Below are 11,643 nucleotides of genomic sequence, written 5' to 3' on the forward strand. Positions count from 1 at the left end.
ACCCCAAAAAAAAAAAAAAAAAAAAAAAGAATTGTCATCCTAGGCACGACAGCCGGCAGTTGTCCTCCTAGCCTCCAGGCTCCTGGGCCTGATGAACCTGGTGGCTCAAAGGTCTGGCCTCTAATCCATCCCTGGGCCCTCTCTGGGCAGCAGAGGTGAGATCTGAGCTATTGGCTCTCCAAGCAGACATCCTGGGCTCGAAGGGACCCCTCCTCTCTTCAGCAACAGTTTTAGAGCCAGATGCAGCGAGGGGTGTGGGAGCATGGTGCTCCCAATTCACCCTCAGAACTGCACTCTCCCCTTCAGCTGCCCTCTCCACCTCTGCCACCCAGGGAGTACCTTGGGGGCTTCATCTTCAGCTTCCTCCTCCTCGTCATCTTCCTCCTCCTCCTGCCCTTCTCCGGAAACTTTGGTTCTTAGCACCTGAGGGATGGTGAAGGGCCTGCGGGTTTAGAGAGAAAGTGAGATCAAAGACTGGTTAGACCTGGAAAGAGCCTCAAGGAGAGGGACTCCAGCTGGGTGAGGGGCTGCTGCAAGGGCATCAGGCTCAGGAGGCCGCCAAGTGCTGACGTGTCTTTGAAGCCAGATTTACTCAGCTCCTGGGTCCCTTGACAGTACCAGGGTCTGATGGGGATGCAGGACAAGGCTGAGCTAGGCCCTGGGGATCTCAATGCTCTCTTTAGACAGGGCAGCTCTGCTCTGACCTGTAGTGGGGACTCTTCTTAAGACTCCACTGGGAAACATTTTCTGCAATTAAGAAGAAAAGTGTGGGGCCAACTGGTGGCATAGTGGTTAAGGTGGCTGGATCCCACATAGCCAACTGCGTGGTTCGAGTCCTGGACCCAGTAGCTGGGTGGTGTCCATGCACGGCCAGAATTTTGACGAGGGAGAAATGGAGGAAAAGCATTGCAGCAAGGCCATGTCCCACGGGTGATGTGCTTTCTCACTTCCTCTCTCTCCCTTTCCAGAGAGCACACACCCTCTGGCGAATTAAAAGAAAAGAAAAAAAGAACAAAAATGTGTGGACTGACTCCATGGTGCAGCGGTAATGCATTGCTCAAGAGAAGCTGGATCCTACATGGGGACTGCAGTTCGAACCCCGAGTCCAGTCAACCTGAAACACACCAGGTACACTCGCAAATAACCAAGATCTGACAGGCCAAAGGATGGGAAGAAGGGGATGCCAGCACCAGATTCTGTGAAGGGTGCCTCTCTCGTTCTCTTTCTCATACTCTACTGTGAATAAAGACACAAATTTAAAAAGAAAGATGAGAAATGCATCATAGTCTGGTGGCACAATCAGCAGTAAATTACAGTGTAGTGCTAGAAGTCATGTGGCCAACTGTAGGTTCAAACCCCCAGGTTGGTTTGAAAACATGCTATGTCCATGTGCATGTGGCCAGGATCCTGAGGAGCTGGAGGGCTGGGGTGAAGGAACTGCACATAATCAGACCCTACCTAGGTGTTTCTCTCTCAAACACGCATGTGCATGTGTGCCATCAAGAATAAAATAAACTTGGGAACCAGCAGTTAGCATAATGGCTATGTCGCTGGATTCCCACGTAGTCGACCGCGGTTCGCGTCCCGGACCCGGTGGCTTAGAACTTACGCCGGGCGCATGTGTGTGCATGCCCAAGATCCCGAGAGGAGAATGGAGGAGAAGGGATTGCGGCGTGACCATCCCCTCTGGGGGGGTGATTTCTCGCTTTCTGTCTCTGTGTCTCTCTCTGTCTGTCTGGCAAGCGCACGCGCTCTATAGCGAAAACCTCTCAAAAACAAACAAACAAAAAAAACAAAAAGAATAAAATAAACTTGAGGCTTGCCCTGTGCAGGTGCAGCAGTGAAGCTGTATAGGAAGCCAGATCCCACATGGCCGAATGGGGTTCGAATCTTGGCCCCATCAGTTCCATGCTGGGTGCTGCATGTAGCCAGGATGCTGATGGGATGGAGAACTGGAGAAAAGATTTTGGTGTGACCAGGCCCTGATGGGGGGTTCTTTCTCTCTCATGTGCATGTTCTCTCTTTTTATGCATCCTCTGGCATAAAGAGTTAAGAATTAAAAAAAAAAAGCAATGAGGGCCAGCAGGTAGTTTGGTTGTTAAAGGCACTGGACTCCCATGTGGTCGACCGCAGTTCAAGTCTTAGGCCTGGGGGGCTTGCTTTCTCTCTCTCTCTGTCTCTCTCTGGTCAAAATTGAAAAATGATGATAATAAATAATTCTTTTACAGAAAAAGCAATGGAATTAAATAAACTTAAAAAAAAAAAGAAAAAGAAAAATGTAAAACTGCTATGTAAGACCAAATAAATTCCATTCCATTCAGAGCAGACAGGGTGAAGGGGCACTAGACTAGGGGTAAGGAGGCCTGGGTTTGGGCCCTCGTTCTGTCATTGACTTGCTCACATGATCAAGGCCCTGGCTTCCTTGTCTGCATAAATAAGAGACTCCGGGAGCCTCCTAGGCTCCCAGCTGCTCTGGCCCTGGAATGCAGCCTGCCCACTGGCCTTACCTGCGGCTAATGAGCTCGTCATCGGAGTCTGCATCGTTGGCGCCCACCTGGTTGCCGTCATAGGTGTCGTCGTACTCATCCTCATAGTTATCACCCTGGTAGGGCAGGCCCTCACCTGGCTGCAGTGGCACCTGCAACAATAAAAGTGTGGGTCACTGAGGGGATCGGGGGCCCACCGAGCAGAGCCCCCGGCTCGGGTGACTTACCTCCTCCACCACCAGGCTGTACTGCTCATAGCGCTGCCGCTGTGCTGCCACCGCCCGCTTGTCATTCACCAGGCTCCGTGTGGTCTCCTCCTTCCTGAAACAGCACGGGGAGGGGGGGGGAACCATCAGGCTTGAAAGTTGCAGGATGTGGGGGGTCCTGAGGGACAGTGGGCTCACTTCTTCACCCGCTGGACTGACCCAGACGGAGACAAATGTTTCAGACTTTCAAAGGTGAGGGTGACTCTTACCCACTGCTGGTGCCCACATGAACAGGTCCAGCCTCTTTGGAAGGGATCCCACTGCTGTTGAAATGTAACACATACGGGCTGGCCCCACAGCCTAGTAGTTAAGGGAGCTGGATCGCACATGGCCAACCCATGGTTCGAATTCTGAACATGGCGACTTGAAAAACAAGCCAGGAGTGTATGCAGGTATGCCCTAGTTCCAACAGGGCAGAGAAGTGGAGAAGGGATTGAGGCATGAATACACCCTACTGGGGGTGCTTTCTCCTTTTCTCTCTGTTTCTGTTGAGTGCATGCATCCTCTGACATCTAAAAATCGAAAATGTAACTTGTGCATATATTTTCACTGCCAAATTCGCTTTCAAGGTGTCTACCCTAGAGAAATGCTGGCCGTGTGCACAAGGAGGTCTGATTGGAAATGTTTTCTTTGGCATTGTTTGTTAACGGTGAAAAATGGAAAGCAACTAATGCCCATCATGAGTGAAGGGGCCAGATGAATTGTGCCATATCTGTATTACAGATCGCCTCGCGGTAGTTCTCGAAAATGACATTGATTTATTGTGCTGATGGGGAAAGAATTTTAAGACACATTCCTGAGGAAGAAAGCAAGCTACAGAAAAAAACGCCTACGGTACCATCCCAAAGTACAGTAGCCGACTCTCCGCTTCCATGGGCACATAGATACACACATAAATGCGCAGAGAGGCTGGGAGCCTCACATCGAGTAAGAACAGGTCCTCCTAAGAGGGGCCTGGATTGTTTGAATCTTGAAAGTTTCTTCTTAAGTTTATTTATCCCTTTCCCCCATGAGCAAGAAAGAGAGAGAAAGAGACAGAGACAGCTCCCCAGTTAGGTCTGAACGCTGTGATCTAACCGCTCAGTGAGCCCTAGATTACAGGCACTCACATGCCCAACCTACTCAGGGAGGTCTCGGCTATGACTCTAGAAGTTTTCTATGTGGGTCAGCCCGGCAGAGCATTTCATTTTACTACTGTGCTACTGTCTGATCTTTAAAAACAAAAACTGTAAGGGGAGGCAGTGGACAGCATGTGGCATGGAGGTTAAGGTACTGGATCCCACATAGCCTACTCTGAGGTTCGAGTCCTGGACCCAACGGCTTGAAAAAACATGCCAGACATGTATGTGTGCATGTTCAAAATCCCGAGGGGACAATGGAGAAGGGACTGTGGCATGGCCATCTCCCTTGGAGGGGTGATTTCTCACTTTCCCTTTGTCTCTGTCTCTCCCTCTCTGGTAAGCACATACGCCATATGGCAAAAATGTAAAAAGTGAATAAATAAATAACATAAAAATGAGGGAGGCCAGATGGCAGTGCAGTGCTGGAACACAACACTCTGAGGGCTCACCCACGTGGAGGTGTTCTGGGTTTGCACATGAAGCCCTCCCTGTGTGCCAGGAGTGCGTGTGCTCATGATCCAGGGCTGGCCAAGGCTGGGGTAGGGTAGACCGCGGTGTCAGGCCCCCGCTGCAAGTGCACTCTTGAGCTCAGGGGAGCCCTAGGGACCTCTAGGGTTTAGGGTGCGGAGGGTTCCTGGCCTCTTCCTCTCACCCCTGTTCCCCCATGGTGGTCTTCTATCCGTTCCACCGTTCATGCTTTCATATAAAACTTCCCTGGAAGAAAAAGTCTGATGTCCAACTCCTGTGTTGTCACAGGTGAGGAAACTCGGGTGCAGTGGAGGGGGAGCAGACGTGCTCGGGGTCACAGCAGGCTGCAGCATGGCCGTGGCAGGGACGCGGGCCTGCAGAAAAGCCTGGGCTGTCAGCCTCATACACGGGCCTGTGGAATGTAGTTTCTAGCCCTGCAGGGGAAAATCAATATGAGATGCCAGGCAAGAAAATCCAGCTTAGCTGTGAAATCGGGTCTCTGGAATGTATCAAGGGTAAGTGGAAGAAAAAAAAAAAAAGTAAGAGAGGAGACACAAAACCACATGCAGCTTCCATAAAAACCTTCTATTAACTGGCTTTGGTGCAGGGAGGGGCCGGCGTCTGAGTCTGCCACTGTCTGCCCAGGAGCCCGGGGCAGGTCAGGACTATAGTCCCCAGCATGGCTGGCTGGGATATGAGTCCCTTCAAAAGTCTTTATTATGGGCCTATGACGGGCCAAGCAGGCTGAGTTGCAGAGAGAATAAGAAATGAGACATGGGTCTGCCCTCTGAAGTTGCAGTGCGGTGGGGCAATGGGCAGACCGGTGACAGCTGAAGGGAGGGCTGCCTGCCCTGGAGAGAAAGAGACATGAGCTGGCCCACAAGGTCTAGCTGGGGGTCTGGAGGAAGGGGAATGGAGGTTCCGTGGGAGGGGCACATGATTGGACCAGGAGCCCCACGGTATACAATAACAGACCTTGCATTTGATCTGGACCGGGAAGAAAGCAGCAAGTCCACTGGGAAAGTCCACCAGGGAGACTGTGACTATGGCCTTGGCCCTGAACTTGGCTCTCTTGGCCAAGTTGGAAAAAAGATGGAGAGAAGTGAAAGGGCTCCAAGCTTGACCAGGTAGTTGGTGCCAGTAGAAGAAAGACATTCGTGCACTCAACACACATTGCCCAAGGGCATACTAGGTGCCAGGATTGGCCCCCAGAGGACCAAGGCTGCATGAGAGGTCACTGTCTCTTCTGCCACACCTTGGGCTCCTAGTCCATTCTGTCCCTGGTTCTGGGTAATGGAGCTCTTTCACACTCTGTGGCCTCTGGTTACGTGGCTCCTTGGCAGGGCCAGGCAGAGAGGCCTGACGAACTCTGGCCACTCCAGCTGGGTCCTGGGAAAGGACACTTGCATTGGGACAGAGGAGCCTGGTGCCTGGGCAGCTGCCTGGGAAGTTGCAACTTTGGTTCCATGATCTCGTTTGAAGTCAAGAAGGAAAAGAACGATCTGGTGCAGAACCAGCTGGAGAAGATCCCTCTGAGGGCCAGAGTTGCAGCCAAGACTGGAGATGTAGGCAAGCATGGCTTCCTCGGCCTCCTCCAGGGAGGCTTCCCAGAAACCTGTGCCTATCCCCTCCTCATCTCCTCAAGCCTGTCCTTCCAAGGCCCAACTCAAACCAGTCCTTAGAGGGTCGACTCCTGCTTTTGAACTGATGTGGGGCCTCCAGCAGCAATAAACCCTTTTCTAGGTGAGGAATTAGGGGATCCGGAAAGGCAGAATAGTCTTCTCAAGGTCACACAGCTTCTTAGAGGAAAGCCAGGGCCAGACACAGGTCTCCCACGTCAGGTCTACTTCCTGTGCCACTTCCTGAGCAGTGTGAGCACAGGCAAGTCCCTCATCCTTGCTAAGTCTCGGCCATTTCTCCCAGCACCTGCTCCCTGGGGGTGTCATGAGAACGACGTAAAATGATGAGTGGAAGGGCCAGGCAGTGGCACGGCAGTGAAATGGGGCACTCTGTGGGGCAGATCCACATGGGAAGTCGTGGTGGCATCTGAAAACCCCCCTGAGCGGACCAAACACATGTCTGTCCATGATCTGAGACTGGCTAGGGCTGGGGGCGGATTGAGGCACTAGGATCCTGGTGGGTGCCATATCTCTATCTCTGTCTTTCTCTCATTCAGGAAATAAATAAATCAACTTAAAAAGGGTAGGGGGCAGCAGGTGGCATGGTGGTTAATGTGCTAGATTCCTACATGACCGACCGATCACAGTTTGAGTCCTGGACCTGGCAGCTTGCTTTCTCACTTTCTCTGTCTCTCTCTGTTTAGTGCATGTACGCTATAGCAAATTTAAAATAATAATAATAATAATAATGTTAACTAAAATAAAGAAAATAATGCTTAAAAAAAAAAAGATATACAGAAGTGGATCTGGCATCTGCTGGGCTGAACAAAGTGAATCCTGCTCTTTTTACGGCAGGACTTGTCAGAGCCTTTAATATGCTAATAAGCTCTGTGTCTTTCCAAAAGGCAAATGAACACACAGACACTTTTGGCCATAGAACCTTTTTGGACGGGAAACATTTGTTGTTTTCCAGAACATGATGGAACAGTTGAAAGATACTAGGGAACCCTGCCTTCTACACACGGACTCCTTCACCGATAACACATGAGCGTGGCATCTGTAAGAGGGATTCACAAAGACCAGATCTGGGCTTCATCTCGGCCTCAGGGTACCCGGTCTGACCACCAAGCTGAGGCCCCAGGAGACAGAAGAGATGTGTCCTGGATGATGTCGCTGCAGGACAGGCTGACCTAGCCTGACCCAACACCGGTTCAGAGCCGTGGGCGACTAGCACAACGTGGCCAGTGTCTTATTTTGCTCTTCTCTGCTTGGATGCCCACCTTGCAGCTCTGATCACGCAAGGAACAAGCTTCCTTATTAAAGCCACTGAGTGTAAGGGGACGGGGGGGCTTCTAAAAGCTCATGGGAAATGGGTATTACGAAAAAAGTGCATGAGTTTCACCTTTTTTTTTTTTTTTTTGCACTGAAATAAACTTGGACTTTAAGTCCATGTTTTCATGAACTTTTTGAAAGTGCCCTCATTTCCTACCTGACTCAACAACAGCAACACATGCACACACACACACACACACACACAAGCTTCAACTCAGGTACGATCTGCCTCGTGCTGCTTAATTTGTCACATGTTCCCCAAGGGCAGGCCCATTCACCTTGCCTGGATTGGGATAGGTGTCCCCGCTGAAGTCTCTCTGTACCCCACCCCAGAACCTCCCTGCTTGTTCTCACGGTCTCTGTGCACTTGAGGGCAAGGCCTGAATGCCCGGCTCACCTTGTTTCCCTGGGACCCAGCACAGGGTCAGCTGCTAGTAAACTGCTCAATAAATATTTGCTGAATGAATAGATAAATAATGAACACATGAATGGATGGCTTTGCCTCTTTGCAATCCCCTGCCCTCGGGCTACCTGGCAGTAAACATTAGTCACCCATCTCTGCCTGGCAGCCTGGAGACTACCAGAAGCAGGGGCAGAGCCCTCCAGAAACTTGGCTGCCTCAGCACCAGCCCCTCTGCCCACCCCGGCACCCCTGCTCCCTGGGGGTGTCATGAGAACGACGTAAAATGATGAGTGGAAGGGCCAGGCAGTGGCACGGCAGTGAAATGGGGCACTCTGTGGGGCAGATCCACATGGGAAGTCGTGGTGGCATCTGAAAACCCCCCTGAGCGGACCAAACACATGTCTGTCCATGATCTGAGACTGGCTAGGGCTGGGGGCGGATTGAGGCACTAGGATCCTGGTGGGTGCCATATCTCTATCTCTGTCTTTCTCTCATTCAGGAAATAAATAAATCAACTTAAAAAGGGTAGGGGGCAGCAGGTGGCATGGTGGTTAATGTGCTAGATTCCTACATGACCGACCGATCACAGTTTGAGTCCTGGACCTGGCAGCTTGCTTTCTCACTTTCTCTGTCTCTCTCTGTTTAGTGCATGTACGCTATAGCAAATTTAAAATAATAATAATAATAATAATGTTAACTAAAATAAAGAAAATAATGCTTAAAAAAAAAAAGATATACAGAAGTGGATCTGGCATCTGCTGGGCTGAACAAAGTGAATCCTGCTCTTTTTACGGCAGGACTTGTCAGAGCCTTTAATATGCTAATAAGCTCTGTGTCTTTCCAAAAGGCAAATGAACACACAGACACTTTTGGCCATAGAACCTTTTTGGACGGGAAACATTTGTTGTTTTCCAGAACATGATGGAACAGTTGAAAGATACTAGGGAACCCTGCCTTCTACACACGGACTCCTTCACCGATAACACATGAGCGTGGCATCTGTAAGAGGGATTCACAAAGACCAGATCTGGGCTTCATCTCGGCCTCAGGGTACCCGGTCTGACCACCAAGCTGAGGCCCCAGGAGACAGAAGAGATGTGTCCTGGATGATGTCGCTGCAGGACAGGCTGACCTAGCCTGACCCAACACCGGTTCAGAGCCGTGGGCGACTAGCACAACGTGGCCAGTGTCTTATTTTGCTCTTCTCTGCTTGGATGCCCACCTTGCAGCTCTGATCACGCAAGGAACAAGCTTCCTTATTAAAGCCACTGAGTGTAAGGGGACGGGGGGGCTTCTAAAAGCTCATGGGAAATGGGTATTACGAAAAAAGTGCATGAGTTTCACCTTTTTTTTTTTTTTTTTGCACTGAAATAAACTTGGACTTTAAGTCCATGTTTTCATGAACTTTTTGAAAGTGCCCTCATTTCCTACCTGACTCAACAACAGCAACACATGCACACACACACACACACACACACAAGCTTCAACTCAGGTACGATCTGCCTCGTGCTGCTTAATTTGTCACATGTTCCCCAAGGGCAGGCCCATTCACCTTGCCTGGATTGGGATAGGTGTCCCCGCTGAAGTCTCTCTGTACCCCACCCCAGAACCTCCCTGCTTGTTCTCACGGTCTCTGTGCACTTGAGGGCAAGGCCTGAATGCCCGGCTCACCTTGTTTCCCTGGGACCCAGCACAGGGTCAGCTGCTAGTAAACTGCTCAATAAATATTTGCTGAATGAATAGATAAATAATGAACACATGAATGGATGGCTTTGCCTCTTTGCAATCCCCTGCCCTCGGGCTACCTGGCAGTAAACATTAGTCACCCATCTCTGCCTGGCAGCCTGGAGACTACCAGAAGCAGGGGCAGAGCCCTCCAGAAACTTGGCTGCCTCAGCACCAGCCCCTCTGCCAACCCTGGCAGCTGGGATCAGTCCCTTGGCAAATGCTTGTGTGTGACTTATGACCTGGATGGAATGAGGCAGGAACTTATAATGCCATGAACCAGAGATGTCCAAACTCTGTGGGGGAACTTCCAATGAGTTCTCTGGGCTGGAGCAGGGGGTCGGCCTTCTACCAGCCTAGGAAGAACCTGTCTGCCCCTTTCCCACAACAGGAGTTACACAGGGTCATGCCGGCCTGGAACGGTGGCCACCAACACATGATAACTTGTCTGGCCTGGGATTTGGGGATGTTGCAATGTGTGTGACTAAGCAGTTTGCAAGTACTTCCTGGCCAGCCAGCCAGATGGCTTCACAGTTGCCCTGTGCCTGCTCCCCAAGCCCTTGGCCAGCCAAGCTTCTGGAACTGGACAGCGTAGGCAGTGGGGACAGCACGGGGCCTTAACTAAAGCAGCGGCATGTCATCCACCACTGGGGCTCCTGCCTCACCGTCCCCATCTATCTGGTGGGTACAGGCAGGCCGCACTCACCCAGGGGTCTCCAGGTCTCTGGATTCCATGACCCGACACCATTTCAGAACCGTGGGCGACTAGCACAAGGTGGCCAATGCCTTATTTTGCTATTCTCTGCTTGGATATCGTACTCCCCACCATCATGGCTGACTCTCGGTCATCATTCCAAAGCCAGGGGATCTTTTCAGACATGAAATGTATGGGCTCTTGGGGTCATCATGCTTGTGATGGCCTCGGGCCTCTGCCCCCACTGTTCACTCTCTTTGGACAGCTTCTCCTTCCCTCCTTTGCAGAATTCACTCCTCCTTGGCCTTCAGTGCTTGGTCCCATTTCTTTCCTTTTTCTTTTTTAAAAATTTTATTCATTGTCATTATTTTATTTTTTACTTTTTTGAGGTTGACCAGAGAGAGACAGAGAGAGAGAGAAGAAGAGTGAGAAAGCAAGCCGCCAGGTCCAGAACTCAAACCACAGTCAGCCATGTGGGAGGGCAGCCGCCTTAGCCACCATGCAAGTTGGCGGCCCAAGTGCTCTGTCCCGTTTCGTCTTCTCAGAGGAGCCTTCCTGTCTAGGAAGTGGGAGGGGCCAGGCAGTGGCACAGCAGTGAAATGGGACACTGTGGGGCAGACCCACGTGGGAGGTTGTGGTTGGCATCTGAAAACCTCCCTGAGTGGGGCAAACACATGTCTGTCCATGATCTGGGACTGACTAGGGCTGAGGTGGATTGAGGCATTAGGACCCCGTTGGGTGCCATATCTCTGTCTCTGACTCTCTGTCTGCCGAGGGTGAGGCCCGACCAAAGGCATCTCTACCTTGGTGTACTGGTGGAGAATCTGCAATTTGATGCTGCTTGTTTGATGAGTTGACCAATGCAAACTCCACGTAGGCAGGAGCCCTGCCTATTTCACTGCCCCCTACAGCCCCAGAACCTAATAAATCCAGGGCCTAGAATGCTCTAAGTACCTGGCAAATATTTGTTGAATGAATGAATAAATCAGGAACGGACCTCTCAATGCCAAAAAAGTAGGAAGGACATCAACTGAAAATAGGTAGAATGGCCTTAAAATGGAATACATTCACCTTCTGAAAAGCTCATTCAGCATGAGTCATTCTGTTATAGCTTGTCAGGAAAGGTCAGGTCAAAGAGAAGCTTCTGGCAAGTACCACCCAGCTCTGCCACCCAGAGAGTTGATGGCCGACACATCAAAGATGTTAAGAAGAGAAGAAGGGGACAGTTTTGGCCCCTCTGGCCTTTTGCTATTTAACAGGGAGGATTCACTGACTCCCTGTACAGAGTCAGAGCCTAAAGCACCATCATTAAAGAACCTGCTCCACCTGCTGGGAATACAGGGCCAGGCTCTGAAGGGGCCCTGGGCTGGAACTGCAGATGGTTCTACGAAGGTGGGGTGTTGGCTTCCCTGGTTTCCTCCCTGCACTACTGCAGCTGAGGTGCCCGGAACCCCGTGGCCCACTGCTCTTACCTCCTGCCCTTGTGTATGCGGCTCAGGTCCACTGAGTCCCTGATGAACCCACACAAC

At 51.0% G+C, this 11,643-nt stretch overlaps 1 protein-coding gene across 1 annotated transcript in view; it reads right to left on the reverse strand.

The window, feature by feature from the left end:
* ASCC2 (activating signal cointegrator 1 complex subunit 2) overlaps positions 1-11,643 on the reverse strand; it is a 59,305-nt gene that overhangs the window by 4,919 nt on the left and 42,743 nt on the right. The window contains 5 exon segments of the mRNA XM_006147910.3: positions 340-442; positions 2,508-2,638; positions 2,714-2,807; positions 11,587-11,633; positions 11,635-11,643. The exon segment at positions 11,635-11,643 is cut by the window's right edge and continues 85 nt beyond it. Coding sequence (XP_006147972.1) covers positions 340-442; positions 2,508-2,638; positions 2,714-2,807; positions 11,587-11,633; positions 11,635-11,643 — 384 coding nt within the window.

This window comes from Tupaia chinensis, unplaced genomic scaffold (assembly GCF_000334495.1).
Source record: "Tupaia chinensis unplaced genomic scaffold, TupChi_1.0 Scaffold000226_1, whole genome shotgun sequence".
Lineage (NCBI taxonomy): Eukaryota > Metazoa > Chordata > Mammalia > Scandentia > Tupaiidae > Tupaia > Tupaia belangeri.